The following is a 15,177-nucleotide window of genomic DNA, read 5'->3' as shown; positions in this document are numbered from 1 at the left end:
ATGGAGGGGGAAAAAAAAGAACTTTTCTATGATTTTGGCTTAGGAACTAACTCTATAGGAATTTGCATTTGTATGAAGGGGACTAAAACTCAGCTTCAGAATCATCCAGGATTTCATTCTCTTGTTTTATTTTATTAAGAAAGCAGACACTATCCTAATAAATCCTCCTTCCCTCTTCTGGCGCACTTAAAACCCATTTCTGAGCTCCACTGACTGTCACATTGAACTTTGGTATTAAGGACAAAGGGAGGGAAAGAGTAGGGGTGTGGGTGGAGAGAAACAGAACAGAGGGGAGCACAGGGTGAGGAGTTAAGGGACAACTCAAATGCGGGGCCAGTGCATGAGCAAGCCCTCCACTCAACATCAGCAAAGCACAAAAGAGATGGCATAGAGAACTAGAAGGCTGTCAGTGGGGCCCCGGCCTCACAGGAGACACAGCAATCCATACCGGACTTCTATGCTGTTTCCTAGACACCACCTCCCATGAGCTCCTTGAACCCTGGCTTGCATTTCAGGACTCTGTGATTTAGTTTCTGTTTGAGCATTTGGACAATAATAATTTTACTACAAAAGGTAAATGTCTTACAAACTAATGGGAAACATATTGCTTGGCAAAGTTTATAATGTCAGGATTTATGGCTCTAACGCCAAGGGTCTCTCTGACCTCGAAGATAACATAGTGAAACAGTAATGTGCTCTAAATGACTCAGTGTGATTTTTTATTAGTTCTCGTAATCACTCCCTATTAATTTGTATGTACATAATAAGCACTCACCTTCACCGTCTGTCCAGCTTCAGGGCCATCCTAGAAATAGGAAAACAAAGGGAAAAAAAAAAAACACAGAGGTAAGAACAGATAGATGGTATCTCCTGCTTATTCAGAAATACCACCCATTAATAATTTAGATCCAATTTCATTGTGTGTTAATTTATAGTTTCCTCATGGGGACCATGAGCTTCAAATGTATGGAACCTGAGAGTTCTCCATTTCTGTCTGGGAGTAAGTGAGAAGTTATGTATAAAAATGACACAAATTGTTCAGTGAGCCAACCCCCTTCCTACTTGTATGTTCTTTGCTTTCGGCTATGGTTTTAATGGCATTAAAGGAAGACTGGAAAGAATCATACCTTTTGGTTATCTTTAAACCAGATGTAGTTTAATTAATGCCTGATGACTTTAAGTCTCAACTTAGGAAATCTGCCATAAACATAATCCATTGGGCAAGAATATGGGCTCTCACACAGCAACAGAAGGGAGAGGGGGCCCTTCCTGGCTGTTCTGACCTTGAGAGAAAAGGTGAAAGGAAGTATTATTCCAGCTGGACTCTGTCCCTATCCTGGGTTCTCCCCTGGGATTTCAGAAGCCCAACAAAACTGTTTGTTGAAATAGTTGAAAATAGGCAAACAAATCCAGTCATTAGCCAGAGCCAGACATCCTGGATGTCAAGTCAAGTAGGCCTTAGGAAGCATCACTACAAACAAAGCTGCTGGAGGTGATGGAATTCCAGTTGAGCTATTTTAAATCCTGAAAGATGATGCTGTGAAAGTGCTGCACTCAATATACTAGCAAATTTGGAAAACTCAGCAGTGGCCACAGGACTGGAAAAGGTCAGTTTTCATTCCAATCCCAAAGAAAGGCAATGCCAAAGAATGCTTAAACTACCGCACAATTGGACCCATCTCACATGCTTGTAAAGTAATGCTTAAAATTCTCCAAGCCAGACTTCAGCAATACATGAACTGTGAACTTCCAGATGTTTAAGCTGGTTTTAGAAAAGGCAGAGAACCACAGATCAGATTGCCAACATTCACTGGATCATCGAAAAGGCAGAAAAACACCTACTTCTGCTTTATTGACTATGCCCAAAGCCTTTGACTGTGTGGATCACAATAAACTGTGGAAAATTCTGAAAGAGATGGGAATACCAGACCATCTGACCTGCCTCTTGAGAAACCTGTATGCAAGTCAGGAAGCAACAGTTAGAACTGGACATGGAACAACAGACTGGTTCCAAATAGGAAAAGGAGTACGTCAAGGCTGCATATTGTCACCCTGCTTATTTAACTTATATGCAGAGTACATCATGAGAAATGCTGGGTTGGAAGAAGCACAAGCTGGAATCAAGACTGCCAGGAGAAATATCAATAACATCAGATATGCAGATGACACCACCCTAATGGCAGAAAGTGAAGAAGAACTAAAGAGCCTCTTGATGAAATTAAAGAGGAGAGTGAAAAAGTTGGCTTAAAGCTAAACATTCAGAAAACAAAGATCATGGCATCCAGTCCCATCACTTCATGATAAATAGATAGCTAAATAGTAGAAACAGTGGCTGACTTTATTTTTCTGGGCTCCAAAATCACTGCAGATGGTGACTGCAGCCATGAAATTAAAAGATGCTTACTCCTTGGAAGGAAAGTTATGACCAACCTAGACAGCACATTAAAAAGCAGAGACATTACTTTGTCAACAAAGGTCCGTCTAGTCAAGGCTATGGTTTTTCCAGTGGTCATGTATGATGTCAGAGATGGACTATAAAGAAAGCTGAGCACCGAAGAATTGATGCTTTTTAATTGTGGTGTTGGAGAAGACTCTTGAGAGTCCTTGGACTGCAAGGGGATCCAACCAGTCTATCCTAAAGGAGATAAGTCCTGGGTGTTCATTGGAAGGACTGATGTTGAAGCTGAAACTCGAACACTTTGGCCACCTGATGTGAAGAGCTGACTTATTTGAAAAGACCCTGATGCTGGGAAAGATTGAAGGCAGGAGGAGAAGGGGATGACAGAGGATGAGATGGTTGGATGGCATCACCGACTCAATGGACATGGGTTTGGGTGGAGTCCAGGAGTCGGCGATGGATAGGGAGGCCTGGTGTGCTGTGGTTCATGGGGTTGCAAAGAGTCAGACATGATTGAACGACTGAACTGAACTGAAAGCAAAAGTAAATGTTCATCTGTTTTGTACTAGCAGAAAAAGCAGTATTTTTAAAGTCAGAAATTTCAAAATTAAAGTAGAACTCTGCAAATTTAGGAAAGTCTTTTGACTCCTAGGACCCAGACTATTTGGGGTGAGAATTTGTGCCTTACTGTAGCCAAGAAGAAGCAGACCTGTGTCATCAATGGTTTTCAGACCCGTTGGTTCTCAATCCATTAGTGGGTCCTAAAGTCAACCTGATGGGTTGTGATGTGCACTACAGACAAAAGAAATCATGTAAGAGGAAGAAAACAAAAGGAAAACAAAACTACTGTGTTGGCCAAAAAGTTTGTTTGGACATTTTCTTTTTTATGACATCTTACAGAAAACTCTTAACGGACTTTTTTGGCCAACCCAGCATCAAGCTGCATGTGTGCTCAGTCGCTCAGTCACGTCTGACTCTTTGCGACCCCACGGACTGTAGCCTGCCAGCTTCCTCTGTCCATAGAATTCTCCAGGCAAGAATACTAGAGTGAGTAGCTGTTCCCTTCTCCAGGGAATCTTCCTGACCCAGGAATCAAACCCAAATCCTCTGCATCTACTGTACTGGCAGGTTGATTCTTTATCACTGAGCCACATGGGAAGCCAATATTACATTGCACAAAATGGGGAAACATTGTCATGGGAGAGAGTTCAATGTGAAAAGGATGAAAAACACTTTCTGAGCTCTGTGTATACTCACCTGCATGGAGAACGTGAGCGAGGTGCCCTGGAAGTGCTTCTCCACCACTGTGCCGACTCTCTGTGCAGCCTGAAACAAGTCAGCCACTTCTTCGGGACTCATGTCTCGGAAGCGCTCCACTGGCCGGAGAGGACAAATGAGGACATCTGCAGTGAGGTCTGTTAAGGTACATTCTGCTTGCTTTAGGGAACGTTTTCGCCAAGAAGTTTATACCCATAGCACTGAATCAGGCCCGGGGCCTGAACTCACAAAGGCGAAGGGATAAAAGAACAAATATTTACCAACCACTGAACTCCAAGGAGTTCAAACAGAGCTGACAAACATGGCTAATTATACTATGAAGGAGAAGCTATAGTGCCCTGAGAAAGTTCTTTTAAGAGAAAAAGACATCAATGTTCAAAAAGGCTTAAGTGCTGGCTGAAGTTATTATGCCATGAGGCACAATCTATTCTGGACCATTATCTCCTGGACTCTATTCTGAAGCTCAGTCTTCTCAAGAAGCCAAAGGCTCTGGGTTGGAAAAGCAACTGGAATATTTATTTGGTTTTTCTATGAAGAGCATCATGGTTAAGACTTTAACATCTCTCTAGAAGAATAGCTAATGAAAAGATAATAGCAGCTTTCTTTTTTAAAGGAGTATAGACATTCTGAAAATGTACAGCCAACTTCATTTATAACAAGGAGATGTGCCACATGGGTAAGCAATTTAGGTTGTCTGATTGTGCAATTGAAACCATCTTAATCTATTCTATTAGTCAGACTAGTCAACATGTTTACATTATTGGTCTGAACAAACAAAAGTCTAGAGAAAAAGCATACATGTTTGATCATTTGTGGGTAGCAAATAAATATTCAATGTCACATCATCGATAACATTTCACGTCCTTTTTGTATTTGAACTCATCATATATGTATGGGCACACACATAGACACATGTACACATACATATGTACACACACACAAGCTACCCTGAATTTCTTGCTTATTTTTCAGGTACCAGCAGGAGAAAAAAAGCTAACGTTCTTTTCTGTGTCTTTCGTTTTTCTTGTTTTAAAAAAAAGCATGCTTCTGCCTTGAGCCAAGGAGCTAAGGGGCATAATAAAACCACAAGTTTGCAATTGCCAGTCTCTCCAGAATATCAAGCATTTTAGCTCCCCATACTATTGGTAGGACTCAGGGCCCAGGGGAAGTGCACTGAGCTCAGCTGGGCGGGTTTGATTTCCATAAGACAAGGGGGGAAAAGAAAAAGGGAAAAGTGATTACTTTTGCTCATAACCAGGAAATTCATGTCAATGGTAAACTAGGAAAAGGAGTATTTGTTTAATCTCAGTTCATTTTTCAAGAGAGGAGAAGGGAGGCCTTTACCCACAGGGCATCTGATACTTAAAAAGATAATTATCCTTCTTTGCAGGGCTGCTTTATTATCATGGGTCAATGAACCGTTTAGAAATGAAGAATTTCCTTTCATTTCCTTTTAGCAGATTGCCAGCCTCCACTCCCACTGAGTTGCTTTTTTTTTTTTTTGGTAGTTGTTAAAAGAGACCTTTCCCAGTCTTCCTCCTCTCTGCTTTAATTTACACCCTCCCTTAGGCTCTGACTTCACCAAACCACAGCAAGCTGACAACTTTGCAAGCTTCCAACAACATTCATAATTACTGTGGCTGGCGATGTCTACACACAGCAACTAGGTGGGGAAGGGAATAATATTTTATTTAAACAACTGCTGACTGTGAAAACGGGTGGAATGAATCTGGCAATCTTTGTGTATAATGTAAATTTAGTAATATGAATAATATGTAAAATGTTTTTCATTTTCAATGTCATAAAAATCGCAATACCTGTTCATTTTGCTTGCCTGATGCTAAAGGCTTAGCTTAACCTAATGTTTAATGACTCCAACTGTTTATGAAACTGAACCAAAATGGGAGAATTGAGGTATTTTATCTTATGTATACCAAACTGCAGGGTGATACATCACATACATTTATCATTTTAACTGAATATTAGTAATACAACATGTCACAAAACAGTTAAACGGACTTAACACATTCTCATTTAGGTAAATATTTTTCACCAACCCATTTAGGCAACACTGTCCTGACGTAATATTCCCGGCAACCCAACGCTTTAATAAAAAGTCATCTTACCTGCATATAACACACACACACACACACACACACACACACATATCTTGATGCAAAAAAAAAAAAAAGGTGAAATGGAGATTACTGTCAAACGTGCTTACTTCAGCTGGTAGTCATATGTATGATCACTTCTTTGTTCTGTTGGGACCCTGAGGATGACCACACAGACATCTAAACCTAGAAATGACCCATACAGGCGGGCTCCACGTCACTCTACAGGGAGTCAGTGGGGCCTGGCGTTACACATAGTGGGGGTCGGCAGCCCCTGGGTGCAATGTAGCTGATCTGGCCAGTAGCAGGCTTGCTCAGCAACCCACTCCCTGGGGTCATTCCAGGCACCAATTTGGCATCAGAAAGTCAGGATCAACGATCTTCTCTCAGTTCCTCTGCATCCAGAGCAGAGCCTGAGTCTCACCCTCAGCGTAGGCTGCATCCCGAGTGATGCTTACCCACCTTCCGAGTCTCTTTTTCCTCACCACTCTCCTGTATACTATGTTGTTGCTGTTTAGTTGCTAAATCATGTCTGATCTTTGAAACTCCATGGACTGTAGTCTGCCAGGCTCCTCTGTCCTTGGGATTCTCCAGGCAAGAACACTGGAGTCGGTTGCCATTTCTGCCTCCAGGGGATCTTCCCCACCTAGAGATCGAACAGCATCCCCTGTCTGGGCAGGCGGGTGCTTTTCCACCGACTCACGTGGGAAGCCCTTGTATACTAACCATCTGCGATATTTGCTTTCTTTCTGTTCTCCAAACACACTAAGCTCCTTCCTAGATTTGGGGGGTTTTGTTCCGGTTATTTGTTCTGACTGGATCAATTCCCCCTGATCTTTCCATGGCTGCTTCTAATTCAGATCCTAATCTGAATGCCAGTCTCTCAAAAGAGCATTTAACTGCTAGGGTGTTTATCTGCTACCTATACTCACTCTTCCATCCCCCTGTTTTAATCTTTCCATAGCCCTCACCACCAGCTGGCACTTTTGTTGCTTCATTACTATGTATTCAGATGAGAATGGAAACTCCACACAAGCGAAGCATGTGTCTTGTTTACTGCTAATTTACCACCACCTACACCACCAGAGATACTTAATATGTCCTGCTGGAACGAGAGAATAAATAGCAAACCAGATCTTTGCATCAGGCACTTCCGAGGACTAAGATCCTGACGAAACGGTGACGACTTTACAATCATTTACACGAGATTGGGATAGTCTGCAATATATGTTTTTAATTCAAAGAAGTTTATCCTTCAGATCTAGCATGGTTAGAACTAATGTTGGATGAGAGCTAGAGAAACGTCAACTCATTTTTAATGTAAACTAATTTTCATGTGAGCCCAAAGGGAAGTAAAACTATAAAGGTAAAATCCTTTAAAAAAAAAAAAAACTCTCTTATACCTGGAAAATAGTCGTTCCTACCTAGAATACTCGGGGTCTCAGACAAACTTTATCTATTAAAGCTCACACAGCAATAAAGACCCAGCATGTTCAAAAAATTTTTTTAAATGAATAAATAAAATTAACTTACAACTCTCATATTAAAAAGGAGAAAATAGCATACTACTCTAAGACAGTGGGTACCATGTGCTGCATGTTGTTCCTAGAGAAACAACTCAGGGAAAACAAATTAATCTTGAAGAAGAGCAGACAGCTCTCAAAATTCTGCTGCCACTGTTTATATGCCAGTTGGTTTAAGGTACTATCACAGATGCAACGTAATTTAATTTGAAGACTCTTAGGCCTTGTTAGTGGGCAAATCCCATATTACTCATAGGCCACAAGAACACCCTTTCTCCTGGGTCCTCTTGGTGCATAATTAACACCTCTGAAGAGACTTTTCAGCCAACATGCATGATAACCCTCCAAGAAGGCAATCTACTCTGTTGAATTTACTATGTTTATCCAGTACTCATCATGTCTGAAAGGCTGTGAAAGAGATTATCAAATGGGATCTAGCCTCACCCTATAATCTAAAGTAGAGACATTCATTTAGTAATAACTTCTTTTTTTAAAGAAGAGAAGATCAACAATCTTGATTTAGTTCCTGTGGTCGACCAAGGGATTTCTCATAGCTGAAGAAAACGAACAAAGGCATTTAAGTTCAGATGAGATTTACAATGGGCTTCACAAATAGGAGTGAACCAACCAGAAGTTTGGCGGGCAACCCATTCATCCATCCATCCTATGTCAATAGCCTGCTTTCAATCTGGGGTTTATGTGAAGACCTAGGATGCAAAGATGAATGCAACAGACTAACTGACTTTGAAGAGTTCACCCTCTATTATTCCAAACTGTCATGTAGCATTAACAGATCCTATGACACAGAGAAAGTGCAATGTTAGTTGCTCAGTCATGTCAGACTCTTTGTGACCCCATCGACTGCAGCCCGCCAGGCTCCTCTGTCTGTGGGATTCTCCAGGCAAAATTACTGGAGTGGGTAGCCATTCCCTCCTCCAGGGGATATTCCTGACTCAGGGATCGAACCTGGGTCTCCTGCACTGCGGGCAGATTCTTTACTATCAGAGCCCCCAGGGAAGCTCATGATGCAGTGAAGTGAAAGTCGCTCAGTCGTGACTGATTCTTTGCAACCCAATGGACTATACATGGGAATGGAATTTTCAAGGCCAGAGTACTGGAGTGAGTAGCCTTTTCCTTCTCCAGGGGATCTTCCCAACCCAGGGATTGAGTCCAGATCTTCCACATTGCAGATGGATTCTTTACCAGCTGAGTCACAAGGGAAGCCCCATGATGCAGAGATGAGTGCTAGTGATAGAAATCAGTACAGACTGTTGCAGGAGCACAGAGGAGGCAGATCTAACTGACTAGGGGTCTTAGATCAACTTTTCAGTATGGTTCTGCATTTCCATCTTCTAAAATCAGAAAGTATTTCTCCAAATTTGGACCAAAATTTTGTCCTTGAAAATGGCCTAGCAATGGATGCATCAAAGTTGCTGGGCATTCTTCCTTTGGCCAAAATCACTGTTTTGCTTATATGTGTACTCTCTCTCTTGTTGACTTCATCTTTCCAACAAATCAGTGGAGTACTATTATAATTCCTATTTTTCAGATAAGGAAATTACAGCTTATAGAAAATAAGAAATATGTGCAAGACAGCACACTCCAGATGAAACTAAAAGTAGAATTCAACTCAAGCCTTTCTGAGTCCAAAGTCCATGTTATTAAGTATAGCTTTGTGACATTATACTTCGTATAGGTTTCATGACTCAGTCTCTGTGAGTCCTCTTATTAAGAGCGTGCCCTCCACTGCCAGAGTCCTTCTGTTCATGGAAGAGGTTCATGCTTTTCATGAAATACAAATATATTGTGCAAAACTGCTAAGGGCTAGAGAAAAACCCAGCTTCAAATGAAGAAAGGAGAAATACAACCCTACAGTGGAAGGGGGCTTAGTGCTGAGCAGAGGAAGCCTTGAGAATGCCCTTGTTCTACCAGGGAACTGTGAACAAGGGGATCAAGAATAAGAGACCTATCTCAAATGCAAATCAAAACCACAATGAGGTACCATTACACGCCAGTCAGGATGGCTGTTATCCAAAAGTCTACAAGCAATAAATGCTGGAGAGGGTGTGGAGGAAAGGGAACCCTCTTACACTGTTGGTGGGAATGCAAATTAGTACAGCCACTATGGAAAACAGTGTGGAGATTTCTTAAAAAGCTGGAAATAGAACTGCCATATGACCCAGCAATCCCACTTCTGGGCATACACACCAAGGAAACCAGATCTGAAAGAGACACGTGCACCCCAATGTTCATTGCAGCACTGTTTATAATAGCCAGGACATGGAAGCAACCTAGATGCCCATCAGCAGATGAATGGATGAGGAAGCTGTGGTACATATACACCATGGAATATTACTCGGCCATTAAAAAGAATTCATTTGAATCAGTTCTAATGAGATGGATGAAACTGGAGCCCATTATACAGAGCGAAGTAAGCCAGAAAGATAAAGACCATTACAGTATACTAACACATATATATGGAATTTAGAAAGATGGTAACGATAACCCTATATGCAAAACAGAAAAAGAGACTTAGATGTATAGAACAGACTTGTGGACTCTGTGGGAGAAGGCAAGGGTGGGATATTTCAAGAGAACAGCATCGAAACATGTATATTATCTAGGGTGAAACAGATCACCAGCCCAGGTTGGGTGCATGAGACAAGTGCTCGGGCCTGGTGCACTGGGAAGACCCAGAGGGATCGGGTGGAGAAGGAGGGGGGGGGGGATCGGGATGGGGAATACATGTAAATCCATGGCTAATTCATTTCAATGTATGACAAAAACCACTGCAATGTTGTAAAGTAATTAGCCTCCAACTAATAAAAATAAATGGAAAAAAAAAAGAGAGAGAGACCTATCTCATATCAGTGGGAGCAAGCCAGAGGGATGCAGAGCCTGTGTTTTCACCCTTTTCCATCTTGGAGCTTCCATTTCTTCAAGGTATCGTGGGCTCCCTTGAGATGACAGATTGGAGGAAGATTAGATATTACAGTCAATGTCAATGAGTCAGGCTGTCAGATGCACTGAAAGTCCCATTGCTTGTTAGACAGTCTAATTATTGGGAGCCATTGACTTTCTCATAGCATCATTATCACCACGGACTACCAGAAACTGGATAATGCCTTTTCTTTTCCTCTTCCTCTTCACTCTCACCACCAGTCCAGAAGTGACTGTCTCTGTCCTTCTGGATGAACATGTAGGGAGTTTTTGTAAATTAAAGTGAGGTGGCAACATTCCAGGCCCTGTGCTGAACTCCTACTGACACACAGTCAATTCAGAATACTCACAATTAAAGAAAGAAATCAAGTGGAATGCATAAAGATACTATGCTAGTTTATTCACCAACAAAAACACAAGAATCTCTGCCCTGCTACATGTCCTTTTGCAAAGTGACTTTGCTGCTCCTCTCACCAAGAGTTGGAGTCTATTTCCCTTTCTGTTGAGTTTGGGCTGGCCTTTGGCTTGCTTTGATCAGTGGAAGGTGATGAGAGTGTCGCTATGTGACTTCCCAAAGTCATGCCTTTATGGACTTTGCAAATTTTAGGGGTTTTGCTGTTGTTGTTCTTTTGGAAACCTGAGACCAATATGCTATAAAAAAAATCCCAGCTAGGCTTCTGCAGAAAAATCACTAAGTCATGTCCCACTCCATGTGACCCTATGGACTGGAGTCCAACAGGTTCCTCTGTCCATGGGACTTTCCAGGCAAGAATACTGGAGTGGGGTGCCATTTCCTTCTCCAGGGGATCTTCCCGACATAGGGGTTGAATCCACATCTCCTGCATTGGCAATTGAGTTCTTTACCACCGAGCTAACAAGAAAGCCCCACCTCTGAGCAGTCACCACCCACTGGAGTGTGCTTGTCACAGGAGACCCATATATTCTCTCTGGGGCTTCCCATACCACTTCATGAACCAAAAGAAAAGAAAGAAAGAAACAACTGCAAAGGTCTTGTGGAGTTGAAAACAAAATGAGATGCTGTATAAGTGAGAACTGTCCCAACTATAGCAAATGATCATTATTGTTGCTGCATTTCTGTTTAAAAAAATTTTGATAAATTTGGAATTTGCTCATCAAGAATAATAATTGATGATTTAAAAATACTCTTATGAGCATTTCCATGACGAATATGAACTATTTAAATATAGAGTCGTGACAGAGAAATGGAAATGTACTGATTCTGATGATTAATTAAAGACGACAAGCAGAATATTATTCTCAGAGTTGCTCAGGCTTGCTCCGATTTATTTTTCCATATCTGATCTATTCTAGGGATTCAGAATAGAAAAGTCACTAAAATAAATCAAACCATCAAAATATTACTGATTCTGATGAAGCTGATTAGCATGTGTATGTATGAATATGGAGTAAGTCAGCATCAAATAATATGATGAAGAATTAAGAAAAAAAGAATCAGTCATTCTTCAGAACTAATTTAAAAAAATCTATATTCATCTCTATAAAGATCAGTATGTAGTTTAATGACAAGCAAGGAACATTCCAGCTTGTACTGCAGACTTCCGCAGACCCTGTTAAATGAATTATTTGCTCTAACAAATAATCCTAGCCCTTGCAAATATTTAAAATAATTATTAGTTCAGTTCAAGAAACAATACCAGGATGACCATGAAGTATTTTTAAGAAAGATTCAATTAATTTGAGTTAAGTAGCACAGTTGAGAAGTACAGTTGGCAGTTTTGAATCAAAGTAGGTGGCATCTCAAAAGCCATCTCCTATTCACAATGTAGGCACTTCTGTGACATTTTTTAAATAAGAAAGGTAGAAATATTACCCCCAAAATTAACTAATATAATTATAAAGTGGCATATCGACAGTTTGGGCCATACCTTTACTGGATATTAACATATCCATTTCAGTAACTCAAAGAAGACTTCATGGAATATTCATCAACCATAAATATAAATGGCATGAATGTAATTTTAACAAAATTTAATTTCCAGAGTATGATACATTCCAGGACAATGGAATTAAGATAATGACAGTATGCTGCTCATACCTGGATCTCAGGGAAATCATCTCATAAATTTCCTGTAGAATTCTCATGTTGTGTCCTGGAGAATGCTTTGAGCCAAAGACACAAGCCCTTAGTCATCTGTGGGAGAAGAATCAGATATCTTTTTGCTGATAGATCTGCCCTGAGCAAACCCCAAAACTTCTGCACTGATTTGGATGCTCAGAGGAGAGAGCCACATTTGTAGGGAGAAGTAAATGGGTGACTTTCACAGTTGAAGCTCAATATTGAAAAAACAAACAATGCAATCAAAAAGTGGTCAGAAGACCTAAACATACATATATCCAAAGAAGATGACCAAGAGGCACATGAAAAGATCGTGAACCTCACTAATCATTCAGTTCAGTTCAGTCGCTCAGTCATGTCCGACTCTTTGTGACCCCACGAATCGCAGCAGGCCAGGCCTCCCTGTCCATCACCAACTCCCGGAGTTTACTCAAACTCATGCCCATTGAGTCGGTGATGCCATTCAGCCATCTCATCCTCTGCCGTCCCCTCCTCCTCCTGCCCCCAATTCCTCCCAGCATCAGGGTCTTTTCAAATATAAATCCAAACTACTACCTCACACTGGTCAGAAAGGCCATTGACAAAAAAAAACAAAAAAATCTACAAACCATAAATGCTGGAGAGGGCATAGAGAAAGGGAACCCTCTTGCACTGTTGGTAGGAATGTAAATTGATAAAGTCACTGTGCAGAGCAGTATGAAGGTTACTTAAAAAACTGAAAATAGAACTACCATATGACCCTGCAATCTCACTACTAGGCATATAGCCTGAGAAAGTGAAAAGTGAAAGCCTCTCAGTTGTGTCCGACTCTTTGCAACCCCACAGACTGTAGCCTGCCAGGTTCCTCTATCCATGGAATTCTCCATGCCAGAATACTGGAATGGGTAGAAAACTGTAATTCAAAAAGACACATGCACCCCACTGTTTACTGCAGCAATATTTAGAGTAGCTGGGACATGTAAGCAACCTAAATGCCCATCAACAGATGAATGGATAAAAAAGATGTGGTACATACACATGATGGACTATTACTCAGCCATAAAAAGAAAGAGAACTGGGTCATTTGTAGAGATATGGATGGATCTAGAGTCTGTCATGCAGATTGTAGTAAGTCAGAAAGAGAAAAATATCACATATTTAAGCAGATATGTGGAATCTAGGAAAATGGTACTGATGAAACTATTTGAAACAGGAATAAAGACACAAGATGTAGAGAACGAATATGTGGACATGGGGTGTGGGGGGGATGAACTGGGAGATTAAGACTGATGTGTGTGCACTGCCATGTGTAAAACAGATAGCTAGTGGGAACCTGCTTTATCGTACAAGAAGCTAAGTGTTCTTTGATGACTTAAAGGGTGGGGAAGGGGGCAGGGGTGGGATGGAGGACCAAGAGGGAGGGGATACACACACACACACACACACACAAAGAGGCTGATTCATTTTGTTGTATAGCAGAAACTAATGTAACACTGTAAGACCCTAATGCTGGGAAGGATTGGGGGCAGGAGGAGAGGGGGATGACAGAGGATGAGATGGCTGGATGGCATCACCGACTCGATGGACATGAGTTTGGGTAGATTCTGGGAGTTGGTGATGGACAGGGAGGCCTGGCATTCTGCGATTCATGGGGTCACAAAGAGTCGGACACGACTGAGCAACTGAACTGAACTGAAAACAACAATACTCCAAGAAAAAACAAAAAGAAATAAAAAACATAAATAATAACAACCAAAAAAAAAAAAAAAAGCAAAATGAAAGAGGAGCCTTCAGCCAGAAAACATTCTCATGCAGATTCTTTGTTTAAATTTCACATTTCAATACTCAATTTCCTTGAATATTTCAAGGAAAAAGAATCCTATATTATCCTAAGAGAATTGGAAAAGAAAAAAGAAAAAAAAGTTACATGCTTATATTAAACTAAGTATGTGGGGGAAATGTAATATCAGAAAAGGAAGGAAAAAAATAACATAACACTTGTTTGCTGCCTACAATGTCCTAGTGATAATCAGCAATCCTTTGAGGTAGATAATATCAGTCTTATTTTCCCACATTCGAAAGTAGAAAACAAAAATAGTGAAACTACACATCCAAGGCCACACAGTAATAAAGTGAAAAACCTAACTAGGGTCATGCATGAAAATTATCCATGCTGTTTCGCTGCTTCCCAAGGTCACAGAAGTCTCCAGGTACCTGGTAGAGTGTTTACTACAGTGGTTCCCCAGAACACTGCTTCCATGAGATGTTAATAGACATTACACAAGAGAAAACAAAACATTGGTGCGGTCAAAGAAGGGTAATAAAAACTGAAATGAGGTAAAATAGGTTTCTTTACAGTACAACTCATCAAGATAAACTATGCACTAATGTGTATTTCTGATTTAAAAAAAAGAAGAGATACTAAGCAGTTTTTCTTATTTTTTAAATAGTAAGACTATTTTTTTTTTTTTTTTTTGTAGAATATTGTGCACAACAAGTGTCTCAGGAATATTTCAGTCTACTGATCTTCTTTTGGGCTTCCCTGGTAGCTCAGGCAGTAAAGCGGTTTACCTACAGTGTGGGAGACCTGGGTTCAACAGACTGGTTCCAAATAAGAAAAGGAGTACGTCAAGGCTGTGTATTGTCACCTTGATTATTTAACTTATATGCAGAGTATATCATGAGAAATGCTGGGTTGGAAGAAGCACAAGCTGGAATCAAGATTTCCGGGAGAAATATCAATAACCTCAGATATGCAGATGACACCACCCTTATGGCAGAGAGTGAAGAGGAACTAAAAAGCCTCTTGATGAAAGTGAAAGAGGAGAGTGAAAAAGTTGGCTTAAA

The 15,177-nt window shown here is 40.8% G+C and overlaps 1 protein-coding gene across 19 annotated transcripts in view; it reads right to left on the bottom strand.

Moving 5' to 3' along the window:
* Positions 1-15,177, bottom strand: part of FHIT (fragile histidine triad diadenosine triphosphatase) — a 1,472,927-nt gene that overhangs the window by 284,726 nt on the left and 1,173,024 nt on the right. For 17 of the 19 annotated variants that reach the window (XM_070455767.1, XM_070455768.1, XM_070455766.1 and 14 more), the window contains 2 exons: positions 3,656-3,801; positions 776-805 (listed from right to left, as the gene is read on the bottom strand). In XM_070455767.1, the coding sequence (XP_070311868.1) occupies positions 776-805; positions 3,656-3,801 (176 nt within the window). The remainder of the gene's footprint in view (positions 1-775; positions 806-3,655; positions 3,802-15,177) is intronic. The other 2 variants (XM_070455781.1, XM_070455783.1) reach the window with 1 other exon arrangement.

The sequence above is a fragment of the Odocoileus virginianus genome, chromosome 26 (genome assembly GCF_023699985.2).
Source record: "Odocoileus virginianus isolate 20LAN1187 ecotype Illinois chromosome 26, Ovbor_1.2, whole genome shotgun sequence".
Lineage (NCBI taxonomy): Eukaryota > Metazoa > Chordata > Mammalia > Artiodactyla > Cervidae > Odocoileus > Odocoileus virginianus.
The sequence above is the reverse complement of the archived record's forward strand: the minus strand, read 5'-3'. Positions and strand labels throughout refer to the sequence as shown.